The sequence below is a fragment of the Mugil cephalus genome, chromosome 23 (genome assembly GCF_022458985.1).
Source record: "Mugil cephalus isolate CIBA_MC_2020 chromosome 23, CIBA_Mcephalus_1.1, whole genome shotgun sequence".
NCBI classification, from domain to species: Eukaryota; Metazoa; Chordata; class Actinopteri; order Mugiliformes; family Mugilidae; genus Mugil; species Mugil cephalus.
In genome coordinates this window covers 11,426,167-11,443,504 of record NC_061792.1, presented here as the reverse complement: position 1 = coordinate 11,443,504, position 17,338 = coordinate 11,426,167, and the positions used below count along the sequence as shown (strand labels likewise).

The 17,338-nt window shown below is 43.1% G+C and overlaps 1 protein-coding gene across 6 annotated transcripts in view; it reads right to left on the bottom strand.

Moving 5' to 3' along the window:
- The window catches only part of scn1lab (sodium channel, voltage-gated, type I like, alpha b), a 34,505-nt gene that overhangs the window by 4,478 nt on the left and 12,689 nt on the right, over positions 1–17,338 (bottom strand). For 5 of the 6 annotated variants that reach the window (XM_047576596.1, XM_047576595.1, XM_047576597.1 and 2 more), the window contains 19 exons: positions 16,926–16,989; positions 16,334–16,475; positions 15,780–15,986; positions 14,293–14,574; positions 13,854–14,195; positions 12,865–12,997; positions 12,491–12,729; positions 12,221–12,394; positions 11,326–11,682; positions 10,662–11,192; positions 7,293–7,428; positions 6,675–6,829; positions 5,972–6,145; positions 5,523–5,645; positions 4,252–4,527; positions 3,068–3,121; positions 2,833–2,970; positions 400–504; positions 40–310 (listed from right to left, as the gene is read on the bottom strand). In XM_047576596.1, coding sequence (XP_047432552.1) covers positions 40–310; positions 400–504; positions 2,833–2,970; positions 3,068–3,121; positions 4,252–4,527; positions 5,523–5,645; positions 5,972–6,145; positions 6,675–6,829; positions 7,293–7,428; positions 10,662–11,192; positions 11,326–11,682; positions 12,221–12,394; positions 12,491–12,729; positions 12,865–12,997; positions 13,854–14,195; positions 14,293–14,574; positions 15,780–15,986; positions 16,334–16,475; positions 16,926–16,989 — 3,903 coding nt within the window. The remainder of the gene's footprint in view (positions 1–39; positions 311–399; positions 505–2,832; positions 2,971–3,067; positions 3,122–4,251; positions 4,528–5,522; positions 5,646–5,971; positions 6,146–6,674; positions 6,830–7,292; positions 7,429–10,661; positions 11,193–11,325; positions 11,683–12,220; positions 12,395–12,490; positions 12,730–12,864; positions 12,998–13,853; positions 14,196–14,292; positions 14,575–15,779; positions 15,987–16,333; positions 16,476–16,925; positions 16,990–17,338) is intronic. The other variant, XM_047576598.1, reaches the window with a different exon arrangement.

The following is a 17,338-nucleotide window of genomic DNA, read 5'->3' as shown; positions in this document are numbered from 1 at the left end:
TCTACTGTAAAGCCAAAGTACATTAAAACACCTCCTTACCCACAATCGACAGGATCACCACCACAAAGTCGAATATGTTCCAACCAATGGTAAAGTAATAGTGACGCAGGGAGATCATCTTGAGGACACACTCCCCGGTGAAGAGAACAATGAATACCAGATTGATCCAGTAAAGGATGTTGGCCATGTCCTTCGACTGGTCATCCGTCTCCACCATCATGGTCACCATGTTAAGGCAGATGAGGATCATGATCACGATGTCGAAGGCCTGCTTTGTGATGCAGTCGAACACGCAGCCTTGAAACGCGTTCTGAAAGCAGAGATGGGACAAGGATTAGTCACCTCCGCTTGTCGTCTATTTGTAGGAACTAACAGCACAGCATGCAGTCAGAGTCTTACTGTAGGCCGAGGTATTGGCTTTTGCGGTTTCTTGGAGCCCAGCTTCTTCATGGCATTGTAGTATTTCTTCTGTTCTTCTGTCATGAAGATGTCCTGACCTCCAAATTAAAGGGAGGACAACAAAACCTGGTTACAATCAGGTTCCAAGATATCTTTATAGAAAGCATTATTTTTTATAGTAAAAGTGCAGTGATGTTTTTCCTAAAGCAGAGCCCTTAGTTGCTTACTTGTGTTGCATTTTCAATTCAGTATGCAACTGAATATGATAAATATTGAGACTCCATGCCAGACATACTACATATTTCACAGGAAATCAGTCAATTAGCCCAAAAAAGGATAAGGAGTTTCAGCTTTTATTAATCAAATCTTCCCCTCTCAGTATCATGACCACACCACACTCTCTCAGTGCTGCCCACTGAGTGTATGATGTATGTCTGGAGGAACGACCAGTGTCAACACTCAACAACCATCAGTGTGATGTTGTGGCTGTGGGCCTAATGTACCAGACCACTGATACAGTGTCTCATTCAGTCAGTCAGTCAGTCTGATCTGGCACCATGCAGCAAACACCGCACAAGCCCCCTCCACCCCTCAGATGGGTGTTGCCAGTCCCACTCGTTAGCTCTTGGTTGAATGGAGCGCACATTTGCCAGACTCCATCAGTGACAGTGCATGTGTGTGCAGGCAGGGGTGTTTCTCTGTGACTCATGCGCCCTCAATAATCCTTGGCAAGCGGCAGGTCCTCGCCACGCGGCAGATGATCATTATTCTGTAGCTCCCTTCTTTCTTTAACGCAGCTGGATCTGCTTTGGCTAAATCTGTGCTGTGGTTGCTTTGTTTCGAAGGCTGTGTTATGTGTCCTGTGCACAAGACTGGTGGCTGCTGGTATTTTATTGCTGCAAAATCAAGCTCCTATATCACTGAATGAGTGAAGCTCTGACTGAAAGATAATGTCTTCTGCCTCCATTTATCCCTTCACTAAAATATGCTGGATTCATGTTAATGTGTGTTAAAATGTGTTAAAGTGTGTTTAAATTTGTGGGGGAAAATTAAAAAAAAAATATATATATAAAAAATTAGTAATCGACCAAAGATTTTGTGACCTCTCCTACAGTACCTCCGTGGACCCCCTAGAGGTCGTGGAGCCCCTGTTGAAGACCTATTGTCTAAGAAATAATTAAATAATACTATAATGCACTATAAAATTCAAGAAATCAACTTACTTTATGTACTTTATATACTTTAAGGTCTTATTCGAACCATGACTTAATATACCTTTCACCAGACATTTATCTAACTACAATTTCACATTAGTTAGTCAAACAAATATGAATCTATGGACATTTTAACAAGCACAATGGGGCATACCAGAGGGAAAAAAAAGGGTTTTGTAAAATTTACCAAGATCAAAGTATTCAGGCACCACCACGGTAAACAAGATATTGGAAATGAAATGGGTTACACTGGAATCTTTAGGGCAGATTGTCTGATGGGACTACTGACAAACAAGAGGATGTCATCTGCTTATAACACTATCGTCTACAATGAATTTCCTCAAATCATCACATCAGATGCACGACCCTGTTTAAAAAAATGGCACATTGCAGCCAAATTTAAGAAACTTAAGAAACGGAAACATATCATCTCATCTGAATTAACCTATTCCGACCAGTAGAAAGCTTCCACAGCCAGCTTTTCCTCAAATCTAGTAAATCTGTAAATGTAGACTTCTAAAATATCTTCTGACCAGAAGAGCTGGACTGCAGAGAACAATATTATTCATAAAGAAAGTAGATGTAAATACTATACTTAGCTAAACGAGGCTTTGCGTGACTTTTTATATGAATATCCCATGGTTGTTTCTAGCAGTGAACTACCAGCAGAACATCTCGTTTCAATCCTTAATCCTAAGAGACGCTTAGCTTTGCATGCCTCAACTGTATAGTTAATACCAATTAAACTTTTCAATTCAGTTTTATTTATATAGTATCAATAGGAATTCAAATTGTCTAAAGATGCTTTACAGAACCTAGAGCTTGAAAGAAAAGCAGGACTGGGTGTGGATGGCCGTGCATTCATGTTGCCTTTTGTTCATCCTAAACCCATCTGGCTTTTGTCAACTGTTTACATTTGATTTCCTCCTACTCTCTGCACACACATACACAATACATAGAGAGCATACGAAGCAGCATAGTGGCTTTATTTTAAATGCTCATTCATGTTTATAGCATCTGCAGCAACTGCTCAGTGAACAGAGCAGACGCAGAGAGAGGAATGCTAAATTGGGTTATGGCTCCGAGTTCTCCTCCCTTGTTTTTGCAGGATTATCCACAACAACAGCAGGGCACTACCCTGTTCCTGGAACTCGTTTGCACAGTGTTAACCAGTGCATCTATGTTTAAGTGATCTGGTTGATTAATAAATGCAACTTATCTTTTTCTTCTGCTGGTTGAAGTTGTCGATAATGACGCCGATGAAGAGGTTCAGCGTGAAGAAGGAGCCGAAGATGATGAAAATGACAAAGTAGAGGTACATGTACAGGTTCACCTCATACTCGGGCTGCTCTTCCAACTAGAGAAAGAAAAAAAGAAATGAGCAAAAATGATGAAGAAACTCAAACAGAAAAGCTAATTCGGCTAGCGGGTTTGTTAAACACCAAGAGACTTACATTTCGAGAGTCCACAGCTGCATACATGATGTCCATCCAGCCTTTAAACGTTGCCTGAGAGCAAAAGAAATATTTTTAAGAAATATATAGTAGTAGGAAATCAGTTCAAACTTGTTTGGTCTTTTGCCAGTGACTGTCTGTCTAGACTCATACGTTATAGAAAATTTTATATGATATCATAGTAAAGTTGACCTTTTGGATATAAAATCTCTCCCGATTAGAGAACGATTTGTTGAGTTATGGCCAGGAAATGGAACGGAAGTCGCAATCAACCTGACCTTTGACATCTAACAATTAAATCCCTTCCTGCTCGATGTCCAACTAAACTTTTGTGCCAAACCTGAAGAAATTCCCTCCAGGTGTTCCATAAATACCACATTCATGAGCTGACACGCAGCCAAGATGCGTCTTTGAGAGCGATTGCGCTCCTCACGACCTTTGACCTTTAAAATCTGATTAGCTTATACCCTTGCGTCAGAGTGACCTTTTGTGCCAGATTTGTAGAAATCCCCTGGGGGCATCGCTGAGATATTGCGTTGACAAAAATCAGATAGACAGAAGGAAGGATGGCTCAAAGACTCTTGGCACAGAGGCATGTTAAGCCATTTATTTAAATTACAGCTGCGCATTAAGAGATCTTATATTGTGTCTGTGTATTTTACAAACCTGGGTGACATTGCACAGGATTTTTTTCACCTGCATAAGGCTATATATGTAGTCAATACATATGACAGCAGAATATACAGCCATATATTATATTGATTTATACCTATTATTTAGAAGCTTAGATTGACAGGTGGCATTTCGCTTTGCTAAAATATGTTAAAATATGGATTCATGTTAATGCGTATTTAAGAAATTGAATATGTATATATATTTTTTTAAAAAATATATACATACAAAAACATCTAATCAACCAAAGATTTTGCAACCCCCACCCCCCTGCAGTACCTCCACAGCCCCCCTACGGGTCACTGTTGAAGACCTATGGTCTAGTTTATCCTGCACAAAATTACTGTCAGACGTTATGTAAATTTATTGTCAACTGTATTGGATATTATTAGTAGGGACTTCTCAAGCAGTATCCGTTTGCTTAAGTGTTCACATTTTATATACTGTATACGTCGATAAAAAAATGCTTTGGCATTTCAGCTCCAACAATGCGTCACTGAGATCAGACTCACCACTTGCAGCAGAGCCAGATAGCCGGCTCCGACATTATCAAAATTGATTTTGACATTCTTCCAGCGGGCGCCCTTATCGGCCAGGTTCTTGCACTCCGTCATGTTGTTGACGACTTTGATGGGCAAGATCTCGTCCGTGGTGGTGTTGACGCAGTAGTAGTACTTCCCCGCGAACAGGTTCACGCCCATGATGCTGAAGATGAGCCAGAAGATGAGGCAGACCAGCAGCACGTTCATGATGGAGGGGATGGCCCCCAGCAGCGCGTTCACCACAACCTGGGGAGGTCGGAACACACATATTCAGAACGCTCCTGTGCTTGACAAATTGGAAAAGTGGCCACTACAATCATCTAATCACATAACTGCTCTGATGGACTCCTGATTAGATTGAGGCATAAAGCTAATGCTTTCAGAACAACAGCCAAGACGAATTAAAAAAAAAAAAAAAAAAAAAAGTCAATAGCTGTGTTTTATATATAGTGCCTGCACACATGAAGCATATCTACAAAGAGCATTTAACATCATGAGAGTTGGAAAGAGGACGGCGGATAGGTGAAAAGGTTAACATTTGATAGGTAAAAAAGCAAAACAGAAAAAAACCTTAGAGAGGCGGGATGAAGTCACAATATTTTGTTTGACTGTAAATGAAAAAAGACACACAACAAAGAAAAAAATTACAGGTCAAAGGCACCACACAAGCAACGTCAGAAAAAACAATGCCTGAGAACAGCAATATACAGTAATCCATTGACAAAAATGTGAAGAGAGTCATGCAGAGAGAAGAGCTACAGTGTTGAAGGAAAACTTCATAGCAGCATGCGGCCTAAGCTAACCAGCTGAGAAGATGCTACAACTGACATAAGAAAAGAGGGAAATATAAAACTATGCAGCTGCGTTTTCCCTGTGGTGTGGATATATTGTATCTTTATCTTTAGAGAGATGTGGAGTAAAAATAATGGAAAAACATTATTTTTTGTGTTTATATTCTTAACACCAACTGCTCTCACATATGGGATATGTGAGAACAGCTGGAAGTTTCGTGTTTAGAGACTTTCATCTTAGCCTAAAGAGGAGACAACTCGCCTGCCTCTGCAAAGTTTCTGAACAGACATTTTATAATCTGACCAGCATTTCAGTGGAAAATTTCTTATAGCTTATTTGTACAAAACTAGCCATGTACTGGCTAACCCTAACCCTTGTTTTCAGCTTGCCCATTAATAATTTACAATAAACAAGTGGTTCCATGTCGCCGCTATCCCAGGCGCCCTTACCCTCATGCCCTCAAACCGAGACAGGGCCCTCAGGGGCCGGAGAGCTCGCAGCGTCCTCAGAGATTTGATGGCGCTGAGCTCAGAGTAGCCCAGAGCATTTGCTACGAGGCTAACCAAGGACACCTTAAAGAGAAGATAATGACAGAGACAAGGGTGAAGAAGTCAGAGAAGTCCATTTGCACTGTGCCAGTCCATGTGTTTGAAGAAGACAGTTAATTAGACATTAGTAGACTGCACACAGCTCCTCAGATAATGAAATATTGAAAAGGATTAAAAATTAATAACTGGAGAAGATCAATACCGCTCTCGTGCTAAATTGAGTTAAGAGACTCTTAGATTAGCTTGGCACAAAGACTGGAAGCAAGAGGTTGCTGCTTCCACTCTTCGCGCTGAGCTACGCCTTTGCGTCTTGTCATACTGGTAGCTACACGTTGAGTCTAGATACATACATCGACAATGAGGAAGTCGAGCCAGCACCAGGCGTTGGTGAAGTACTTGACGAAGCCGTACGCCACCCACTTCAAGAGCATTTCCAGGATGAAGACGTAGGTGAAGACCTTGTCGGCATACTCCAGCACCGTCTTGATGGTGCGCCGCTGCTCGATGTAGATGTCTTCAAAAGCCTACGCAGAGTGGAATAATTAATGAACACCGCGAGTGTGAGTTTTGTAATTCAAAAGATTGGAGGCAGCTCAATGTTTTTCGGGTCAAGGATCCCCAAACTGATGGAGAGATTAGGTAGGGACCCCCAACCTAATTGTGTTCTATATTAAACTAGTGCTATTTATAAATATACATTATTATTATCATCATTTACATTCAATATTAAGCTATCCCTTATCCCTTTACTAAAATATGTTGGATTCATGTTTTATATATATATACATATATATATATGTCTAATCAACCAAATATTTTGCGACCCTCGTGCAGTATATCTGTGGACCCTCTAGGGGTCGCAGACCCCGTGTTGAAGACCTATGTTGTAGTGCGTTTTTTAAGTTACTGTTTACATATAAAGGTGAATGAAGAGAGGGAGCGGCGTTAAGGAGAACACAGGAGAGAAGGGGAGGTGCAAGGCTGCTGCAGTGCAACGTTTTGTGAAGCCAAAGTGCACTGAAAAAGAAACTCATTCATATAATGAATTCTTACCAGCGCTCCGCTGCTGAGCAGGATCATGAATATGATGAAGGATTCAAACCAGTTGTGCTCCACTATGATAAAGCAGGTTTTCCTGAGTGTCCACCAGCTCTTAAAATGGCCTTGCTCCTCGTTGATCTGGCAGCACTGGAACCTGCTTACACAGCCTGCAGGCAGAAGAGAAGGATGAGAAAAAAGGTCCTCTGTTATTAATATAGTATATAAACATAGTGACCTGTATAATGACATCTGATCTCTGAGCCTTTTGTCATGTCATCAAGATTCTGCTCATATAATGGTTGGTTCAGGTTGTTTTTTCAGTCTTCATTCCTGATGAGGTATTCAGAAATTCTAAATTTTACTGGGAGGTGCGTCAGCTAAAATGTCATGTCACATTAAAACCCAGGGGAAGCCCACAGACTACACTTTTGTCTGTCCCGCTGAGCATTTGGATTCACTGTCACTCAGCTGTGAGTACAAAAGACCGGTGCTAAGCACGAGCAGTTAATGCGATTTTCCCCACGTCTTGAAATGTTCTGTGGAAGTGCTTCATCTCCCACCTTTCTCGCTCTGGCCCAGTTTCCCGCTACCCATAATCCTCCCTGTCTATCACCCTTGCATTCCTCTCACCCTCTGTGAAGCAGGCCTCCGGGTCCAGCGACTCCTCTGGCTCCATCTCCACTGAATCCACCCCATCACCTGGGGGGCGAATATCAACCGTGCTCCCCTCTGATGAGCTCAGAGGCTGGGGCTCTGCATCGAGCTTCTGCGTGAACGAGGAACAGGAGAAAGGACAAAGTCACACCACAATGTCTCAGATTAAAGCAGCTTCAGTGGTATTAGGAGCCAACCTTCTGAGCTGGTTGTGATTGTGATTCTTCAGTGCCACGACTGTGTGGACACGAGGCACCGTCATAGCTCACAGAGTTGGGCTCTTTAAAAGTCACTGTATTATCATCATCATCATCATCACATGCAGCATTGATCAAATGTACCTACAGGCTTTAGAGTTAGTTTTATCTGATGGCTCAAACCAGATTATGCGGCACGGGGAGGTTGGAGTTACGGAAAATGCACTGTGGGTACGTTTGATGTGACCTCAGTTCGAGGAATGCATGCATTATTCCAGTGCATTATCAATCCAAGCCTGAAATAGAACCAAGCAGAACGTGTGCTCAAGTATTTTCATGTCCACTGAAAAATGACCATGTCAGTTTGTTTGTCTCATCCCGTCTCATCCCGTCTCCATATATATATATTGTTTTCTTAATAATTTCCCACCCTGAGACCTTCCTTCCTTCCCTCCCTCAGAAAGACTTGTGAACATTTTCCACAGTGACATGAAAACACGTTTTTTTTTTTGTTTGTGTTTTTTTTTTTTTTTCATTCCTTGAAAGCATTTTACAAGCTTCTTCTGTTTGTGTTGAAGTAGACGGATAAACCACATTAGCTTACCAGCAAAAACCAGTACTGTGCACTGTTTATAAGACAGCATGTGGTCTGGCATTGTTTTGTTTCCATTTGCAAAACATGAAGATTTATCACCCATTAGTTAAACCCTGGTTTAAGTTTGGGACTTTTATATTTTTCGTCCATCTCAGCAAAATACAAAACACACCTGAGTGTTGATGCTGTTGTCAAGTTCATTAGTCTCATCTTGCTTTCCTCACTAACCCTGCCAACACTTATTTGGAAACCCTAAAATGCAGTGATCTTTGTTATGTACAGTACAGTATCATCTGCAAATAGTGAGATATTTTCGTTGACATTTTCCCGGCTATTTTTTTATGTTATTTTTTTTGAGAGGGGGTAAGCAAACATGGTGTTGGGTGGCCTCATGTCTGACCTGTCTGGCGTGTGAAGTATTATGAACATGTCATCCTAGACAGTGCAGCAGCCCTGATTGCCGTGGGACCCAGCTAATACGGCATGGGAATGATGGAAGCATGCTGCTCGCGAGTGCATCGATTTATGGAAAGGGAGTTTCCCTCCTGCTTTCTTTCTCTCCTTCAGCAAGAGGCCCATTTTACCTCTTCTGCTTGGGGACTTTTGTTTTTGTTTGTTTGTTTTGTTTTGTTTTTTGAAGTTTCAACCTCACATGTAGATCTTGTTGGCAAGTTGTATTAACGTTGAACAATTATGAGATAATTGCAGTGGAACAAATGTGGATTACACAGGCTCAGAAGGAAATAGTTTGAGATTTATAAGTTCCATGACTAATTTCATGCTTGCATCCCTAATTTACTGCAACCTCATGCAGAGCCGATTCTGTGTACTCATGCCATGTGTTATCCGTTTTGTCGCCCTGCAAAGATCAGCATGTAATAATTTTTAAAATAATCTTCTTGGAAAGAATTCCATCAAGAATCTTTTCCCATTCAACTACTATTCAAGTAACACAGAAAACAAGTATGTAGAAGTTTTTCATGTGTGTATAGGTATGGGCTATGAACCAGACAAATGAATTTTGTCTCACAGCAGCAAAATTCATTCCTCCATTCCTTTTTTTCCTAATCATCCTCCTCCTCCTCCTCCTCTCCTCCTTCATTCTCAAGCTCTGAGTGTTGGATGGCCAATCAAGTCCCAAAACCATGTCAAACCAAGCAATGAAATCAAAAGAAAAGATCATGTTAGATGAGTTCATCTATCAATGAGGAAAAAAATGTGGCGTTGACATTCCTAATGGTTTGTAGCTGCAATACAGCCTGATGCTTGAGAGATAAATTATGAAAGGGCCGATGGGGTAGAGGGATAACTGAAGGATTACAGCATTGAGTGTGCTGCTGTATTGGGGCAAAGGGAGGGTATAACGCAAAAGAGGGTGGGGTGGGGGTGGGGTGGGATCGAGGTGGTGGGACGGAGGGCATACCAGGCAAAGAACGAAAATGGGCAATCCATTGAAGGTATGAGAAAAATTATGTTGTTTGTCTGTAAATGGCATAGGCAGTCCTCATGGTTAGTGCTATGGTACAATAAAGTGGTCTTACAATTCTCCTCTCACTGAAAACCTTGAGAGCGTCTGTGACAAAGCTGCAATAACAAACGGGGGGTTAAACAAAGAAAGTCATACACACCAAAAGCCAGCATACAAGCTCAATTATAAACTGCTCAGCCCACAAGGCACAGTGGGGGAACAGATATCTTCACTGAATTACACTTCATGCCAAACATGTACTTGAAATGTAAACATTTATGTTTGCTTTCTCTAATTTTAGGACATGAGATATCTTTAATGGGCGCATAATTATCTCAGTTCACTGACCCCTGGTTACAGGGGGTAAGGATCAGCAGTGACGCAACAGAAGCATCACTCGATACCATGTATGGAGCATGTGGTGTCATTGCTAGAAATAGCCTCTTGGGTTGTTTTGAATCACAGGGAATTGGCACCACACCCACAGTGGCAGGTTGACATCACCAGGGAGCGCAGTCTCAATGCTCTGCCAGCCTGGCAACACTTAACATCAAAACCTGGCTTTTTTTTTTTTGGCATAAATTGCTCAAAAACAAATGCAATACTTCCGTTAAAGGTGTATACTATTTGAATTTGTTTCAATGTTTGTTTTAGATCCTGACCTATAAGCATTGTTTTTCCATTAGTTTCATCTTGAACACATGCACACACTCAAGTCTATTCAGTACGCGCAGAAAAAGTGATCATGCTACAGTAGGTCAAAGGCTGTTTTGAGTCATTATTCATCACAGCTGTTGTTATGCTGCCAATAGCTGTAGAGCTGAGTAAAAACTCCAACAGATTCCTCAGTAGCACAGCATGATGCATGTACAAATGAGTCAGCAGGTGTGTTATTTTCATAGCTGCTCGACTGGCTGAACATTATCTGAAAAGGCCATCTCCATGCAAATCTTGACATACACTGGATGACTTACGTAGGGTGTTAATTACACGTATTAAGGATTTGATCAAATACAATGGTTGCGTGACTCAAGAGATTTCCTTGAAAGTGACAGAGACGTCAGCCACCACGGCTTTCATCTTACCTCCTTGCTGCCCTCCACGTCAGATGAGTCGCTGCTGAAATCCTCAGTGTTTAAGTTCTCAAAGTCTGACTCGCCCACGGCAATGGGCACTGTAACTGTTAGGCTGGGGTTATGAATAAAAGACATGTAGTCACATTCCTCCAGTGGGTACTTCCCAGTAGTGTCCCCACCAATCCCAACCCCAACCACCAGCCCTCCTCCTGGTCGCCCATTGCCCTCTGTCATGTACACCCCACCGGGGTCTTTGGTGATCTCCACTGAAGTGTGGTTAGAGATGCAGTTGCCTTTGCCATTGCTGTGCAGCTCATCCAAGGGTTTGCTCTCCTCGCCCAGACCGGATCCATTGCCACCACGGCCCCCAAAGCAGAGACTCTGAAGGAACTGCCTCAGTGTGGATTTGATGAATGCGATGCCCCTCTGGATCCGCCCCACAGCGATCTGAAGGTTGTTCATCTCGCTGTCGTCGTCAGTTGCTGCCAGGTTGTCAGCACTGAATGAGCTCAAGAGGAGAGCCAAGAAGAGGTTTAAGACCTGGAGGGGAACGAGACATTAGGTCAAAAGACAATTCAACCACGAACTTGTGATTAATGGTACAAAAGAAAATGTAACAGGACTATTGCACGTTGTCATAGTCATAGAAAAATAAAGAGAGAGAACCCCATACCACCAGATTTCCAATGACCATGACCATCATGAAGACGATCAGGCACATCGTCTGTCCTGCGACCTCCATGCAGACCCACATGGTCTCGATCCACTCTCCACACAGCACCCGGAACACGATAAGGAAGGAGTGGAAGAAATCGTGCATGTGCCAGCGGGGCAGCGTGCAATCATCAGAAATCTTGCATACACACTCCTTGTAGCTCTTGCCGAACAGCTGCATGCCCACCACGGCAAAGATGAACACGATTATGGCTAGCACCAGAGTCAAGTTGCCCAGCGCGCCCACAGAGTTCCCGATGATCTTGATTAGCATGTTCAACGTGGGCCATGACTTGGCTAGTTTGAAGACCCTCAGCTGTTTGGAAGAAGAAGATTCAAAGGATTCAGAAATATAATGATGGAGGTATTGTCATTTATACTTCATCTTTCATTCTTCCCTAGCTTTCTTCAAAAAGTCACAAGACATGGACACCACATTCAAGTCTGGTTTTCTGGGAAAGCCATGGAGTGAGCTAGGCCATCAGCTCCCTCTGCTTCTAATCATCTTCAGCTACATATTTAATGGACATGTTCGTGCTTGTTTTGTCTTAAAGCCTTTGTGGATATGTTTGAAAAAATAAAACTGAATAAAAACTAGTCACAGAAAGCTAGTCAGGTGAAACAGAGAAAACACACTGGGCCCCAAAGGACACAGACACTCTCGACGGGGCCCTTTGTGTTCCGCACAAAAAGCTCTCATTATATCATGTCATTATTAATAACAATGAATGTTATTGAGAGAGCCATTGTGGCATGAACCTAGTCATAGTTAAGTACAGGTACGTATCAGCTTTTCTCATCTAAAGAGCAGCTAAATTGTGTAATGCAGTTTTTTTCTTTTTTCTTTATCTTACCAATCTAAAGGACCTGAGAACAGACAGGCCTTCCACATTGGCCAGGCCCAGCTCCATCAGACTGAGGCTAACAATGATGCCATCAAAGATGTTCCAGCCCTCCTGGAAGTAGTAGTATGGATCCAGGGCAATAATCTTGAAGCACATCTCTGCTGTGAAGATCCCAGTGAACACCTAGAAGACGAGGAAGACAAGAGGCTGCACCTGAATCCGCATCACCAGAGATATTTTACAATGAGATTTTAAAGACAGTGAATGAAGAACGCTCACCAGATTTCCGACCGAGAGGACATTATCGAATTCGTCAGTCATGGGGTAATGTTCCATGGCCATGAAAAGGGTATTGAGGACGATGCAAATGGTGATGGCCAGATCCACGAACGGGTCCATAACAACTGTGCTGACGACATCTTTGATTTTCAGCCATGCGGGACAACAATCCCAAATCAAACAGGTGTTGGCAAATCTATACCAGCAGGGTGGGCACTTCTGCCTTGACTCTTCAAGCTCTGGAAAAGAAGAATTACTTTTAGGATTGCATTTGACTTTCCCGATTTACAAATGTTACTAGCATGAGGTTCAAGAAAAGAAGGAGATAGGACAAGGAAAACGTTGACTATAAGTATGTGCTTTTTGATCCGGACCTTCCATGGTGTTGGTGAGGATACTGGCTACGCTCATGGCTCTCTGTCGGGCCCCTGGTTCCTCTAAATAATCCATGGATGGCTGGCGGAAACCTGACCTACGTTTCTTCAGTTCGGTATCTGTAGTCGTCCCCTAAGAGCAGAAAAAAAAAAGTTAAAAACCGTAGTTTTTAACAACTCTTAAATACAAAGCCCATTTTGTCATAAAAGAACGTTGTGGGACAAATGAAATTGTCAGCTGATGAGGGCAATAGATGAAAAATGAAGTGATAATCCTGTGGAGAATGTGAATGGCTGAACCAAATTGTAGGATAACAACAGTTTCTAAAGTTCTCCGTCATTCATATCAAAGTGTATCCGAACAGAACAGAAACAAGAGAAATTGGACTCTGCAGGGTTTCTTGGAGACGTTCCATCTCTCATCTAATTAGCTACTTTAGGTCTAGAAGACTTGTGGGGACCTCTGTGGATGTTTCTCATTTAGGGACTACGCATGACCGTAGTCACGTGATGTTCCTTGAAACTCCACAGATGTTTTTTTAAAAACTCTGTCCTGGTTTCATCTTGTTGTTTGGATACTTCAGAGTTAACAAGAACTACAATATCAAAGCCAGGTTGCTAAACCTGGTGAGAATGTGAACTCTTGGTCTCAAGGGTTAAGGCTAACCCTTGAGGGAAAGTACCAAAATGGGAGGCAATATGTCTGTGAAGGTTCTCAGTCATCCAGGTCACGATGTATCACTCACAGATGGTCCTGTTCAAACCCCAACTTCCCACCAGCCTTTTTTGCTCAAATGACACATCTTCAAGAAACCCTACAAGTCCAGCCCATACTTTCAGCATTTTACAGACTAGAAGGACACCAAAAAAATCTTGACAAATCCTTCGTATGTCATTAATGTATCAACGTCAGCAAACAAAAATGAACTACATGGTATTTACTTGAAGGATGTCAATGGGGAAAATAAACGATGAAACAGATAAGTCACCTCAGGCAGCAGGAGACCTACAGGGGAGGTTGTTACAGAAGTTCCACCGACCAGCGACACCACGCCGTTGCAGTCTACGGCACAATGCATCTTGCCATTGGCGGGCAGCATGACCCGGGGCGCCCCGAGGCTGGTTTGACTGACGGCGCTGCAGCGGCGCTCCAGGCGTCGTGGCAGGAACAGGGAACCCCGGCGGCTGTCGCTCTCCTCGAACGTGCTGTGCTCGTCGTCGGCAAAGTCGTTCTCGGAGCCCATGTCGCGCGCCCGGCCGCGGAAGCTGAACAAGCTGGCACGGCTGTTTCTCCGAGGTGAGAAGAAGGAACCTCGGATACTGAGGAGAGACTGATAGAAAAGGCAAAATGTAGGTGAGGAACGAGGAGACACCTAAGTGTCACCTTTTGTGTTGGGTGAAATTCATAAATGAGGCCTGGGTATGTACCTGGTTGGGTGAGGAGCATCTCTTCTCATAAGAGAGCCGATTGGCATCAATAGAGAAGCGAAAGCTGGACCTCTTGATGCTGTCCTCGGACTCAGACTTGTGGAACTTGTCGCGGCTCCTCTCCTCCTCCCCCTCCTCCTCCCTCTGCTTCCTTTTCTTCCGCCTGTTGCGCCGCTCCTTGGCACTTTTCGAGCTGAGCTTAGACGTCCCCGAGGAGGACTCGGAGGTGGGGCCCCCTCTCCCGCTGTACTCTCCACTCTCTGTGGCTGCTGCCGCGGCAACCTGCCAGCCAATCAGGGAACAAAGATAGTTGTCATGGCTACCCAGTGCCTTGTGCCTCAGAGGCTCTCGTGGACTGGAGCGGAGGAGAGAGGCTGGCAGCTGAGAGCAGCGGCAGCAGCAACGTGAACAGACCAAATAAGCCACAGACACCTTCTAAAAATGGACATGAACGTTTTCCAAAAACATTCCGGAATACTTGCATTCAAGATATTTATCAAATAAGATAAAAATGTGCAGACACTGGGTTAAGCAGCAGCCATTTTTTTTTTCATTCCTAGAAGTAATTAACTGGGAGTAATTAATGTTTTTATAAATAATATAATCAAAAAGCATGAGCTTTCAAGACGCTCTCTTTCCAATAATGAAGAATTACATTTTATCTTTTTTTCTTTCTAGTGATGACAAATGCCTCTGAGTCCTGCAAACACATGCGCTGTTAAAGTGGGAGGATTTAAGAGCCTGTCATGGCAACTGGAGCAACAAAAACAATGCGAATGTGCACAACCTCGATAAGACGCCGCTGAGGTTGATGCTGAAGAACAGAAGAGAGGTGGAGAAGAGGGGAAAACCCCACTAACAGGGACGAGATACGAAGGATCTCCTTTTAGCCAATTATTTCTACTTTTTTCTCCCCATTTTGCCCTTCAAACTATTTCTCATCCATTTATTTCAGCTTACCAGATTGATTACCCATTATTTTCAAGTATTTATTATATATTTAAACTAACATATTTGGGTTAGTTGGGGGTAAATACTCATTATAAGACCAATTTATGATCCTCTTGCAGGTAAGAAATTCTTGTAAATAGATAGTTTGCTTCCCAGGAACCCAAGGTATGGATCTGCCTTGATAACGAGTCTCTTATGCAGATTATTAAACCGTCACTTAGAGCTCAGAGTGTGTTTCTATTGTCTAGCTTTTTCAATTGCTCTCCACGTCCACCTGCTAATTTTAGCTTCCTGTAGGTTAAAGAAGGACTCCTGATCTCCGAGGGAGAAACAGAGGGGGGTCAGTCACCCACGATGGTAAATCCCTCGGTTGCCGCGGCAACACACTTTGAGCCAAGGAATCAACATCCACCCTAACTATTTCTCACACTCAACGAAAAGAAAGATGCCAAAATTGGTGCATTAGCAGTTTGAGACATCTCTTCACTATCTGATTGAAGCTTTGTTTCAAACAAACAAAGACGAAATTGTCCTGCCTGCGCCTCCTCCTGCTGTCTCTTCAGCTGCTCCAGCATAGCCTGGAACTCCTCCTCCTTCTGCTGAGCCTCCTCGATGGTCGCCTGGTTCTGCTCGTCGTAGGCCATGGCTACCACGGCCAAGATCAGGTTGACCAGGTAGAAGGAGCCCAGGAAGATCACCAGCACGAAGAAGATCATGTAGGGCTTCCCCGCCGCACGCAGAGTCTGAGGCAGAAAAGAAGGGTTTGGATGTAATCAACCCAAGGATAGGAGGATGCTGCAGGCACATTTTTATATTAACACAACACTACTGTTGCCCCTGTGGTTGACCCATTGTTTGATGACTTTACAAAAGTTGCTTCATTGTTCTGCTGCAAAACAAAGAACTTACATAACAGGCAAAGTCCATAGTTACAAAATGAACATGTTTGCACAGAGGCTTCTATTATTTAATTTTGGCATTTTATCACACAGATTAGACCATGCAAATTCTGCACCTTGTAACGGACCAGAAATAAGTCAGGGCAATCCTGAAGAGAGGTTTTTTTTTTTTTTTTTTTTTTTTTACCAACCTGCTGGTAGAGGTTTTCCCAGTAGTCCTGGGTCATGAGCCGGAACAGGGAGAGGAAGGCCCAGCTGAAGGTGTCGAAGCTGGTGTAGCCGTAGTCTGGATTGCGTCCGGCTTTCATGCACACAAAGCCCTCCGGACACAGCCTTTGTGGACACACAGGCGTCGTAAGAACCCATGGGTTACAATTTAACACAAACAACAAAAAGCTTCTGAGGTAGTGTTCATGAAGCTGACCCCGCCCAAAAGACTTGAGGGTATGGACCAGATTTGAAACTATACTATGTTCTGCAAGACATCTATCCTCTGAATTCTCAATTTGCAGCTACCAAGAAGATCCTTTACTGTCCAGTCTATTTGTATATTTATGTTATTCTTTTAGCTATATTATATTACACTTTTTGCATGTGTTTTCATAGCCTATGCGTGATAACTTGAAGCTTAACAGTAAGAATGCAGCAGGCTTTTTTTTTCTTTTTTTGCTCCTGCATCAACAATCCTCAGCAAACATCGTACGAAGCAGCGAAACTAATTGTGTAGGCTCAGCTTTGTGGTGCATCTAATTGGCCAAATAAATAAAGCATGTCGAGCCTTACCCAGCCCCGCTGCCATTCCCGCAGAGTAGAGCATCCCTACTGCCAGGGAGGTAATAGTAATTACCTAGAAGGGAAAGGGAAAGTGGAGGGGCGGGGGGAGAAACAGAGGGACGGTCAGTCGCAGCCACATCACAGGGGTGAGGCAGCGGATATGAACAAACAGGAGGAAGTGATGCTGGGAACAGAAGAACAATAAGCGCCCCGGGGTATTGTCTTCAATGTGCAGTGATTGAGACAGAGAGAGAGATAAGGACTTTTGATTTTTATATCCCGCCATGTTAGTCATCCATTTGTTGTTTTTGTTTTTTTTTGTGTGTGATATGAATACGTAAAACACATAATTTACCACTTAACTGTGATTTGATAATCACACCAGATCCCTATACGCTCAATCGCCAGGCTTCATGCGCAAC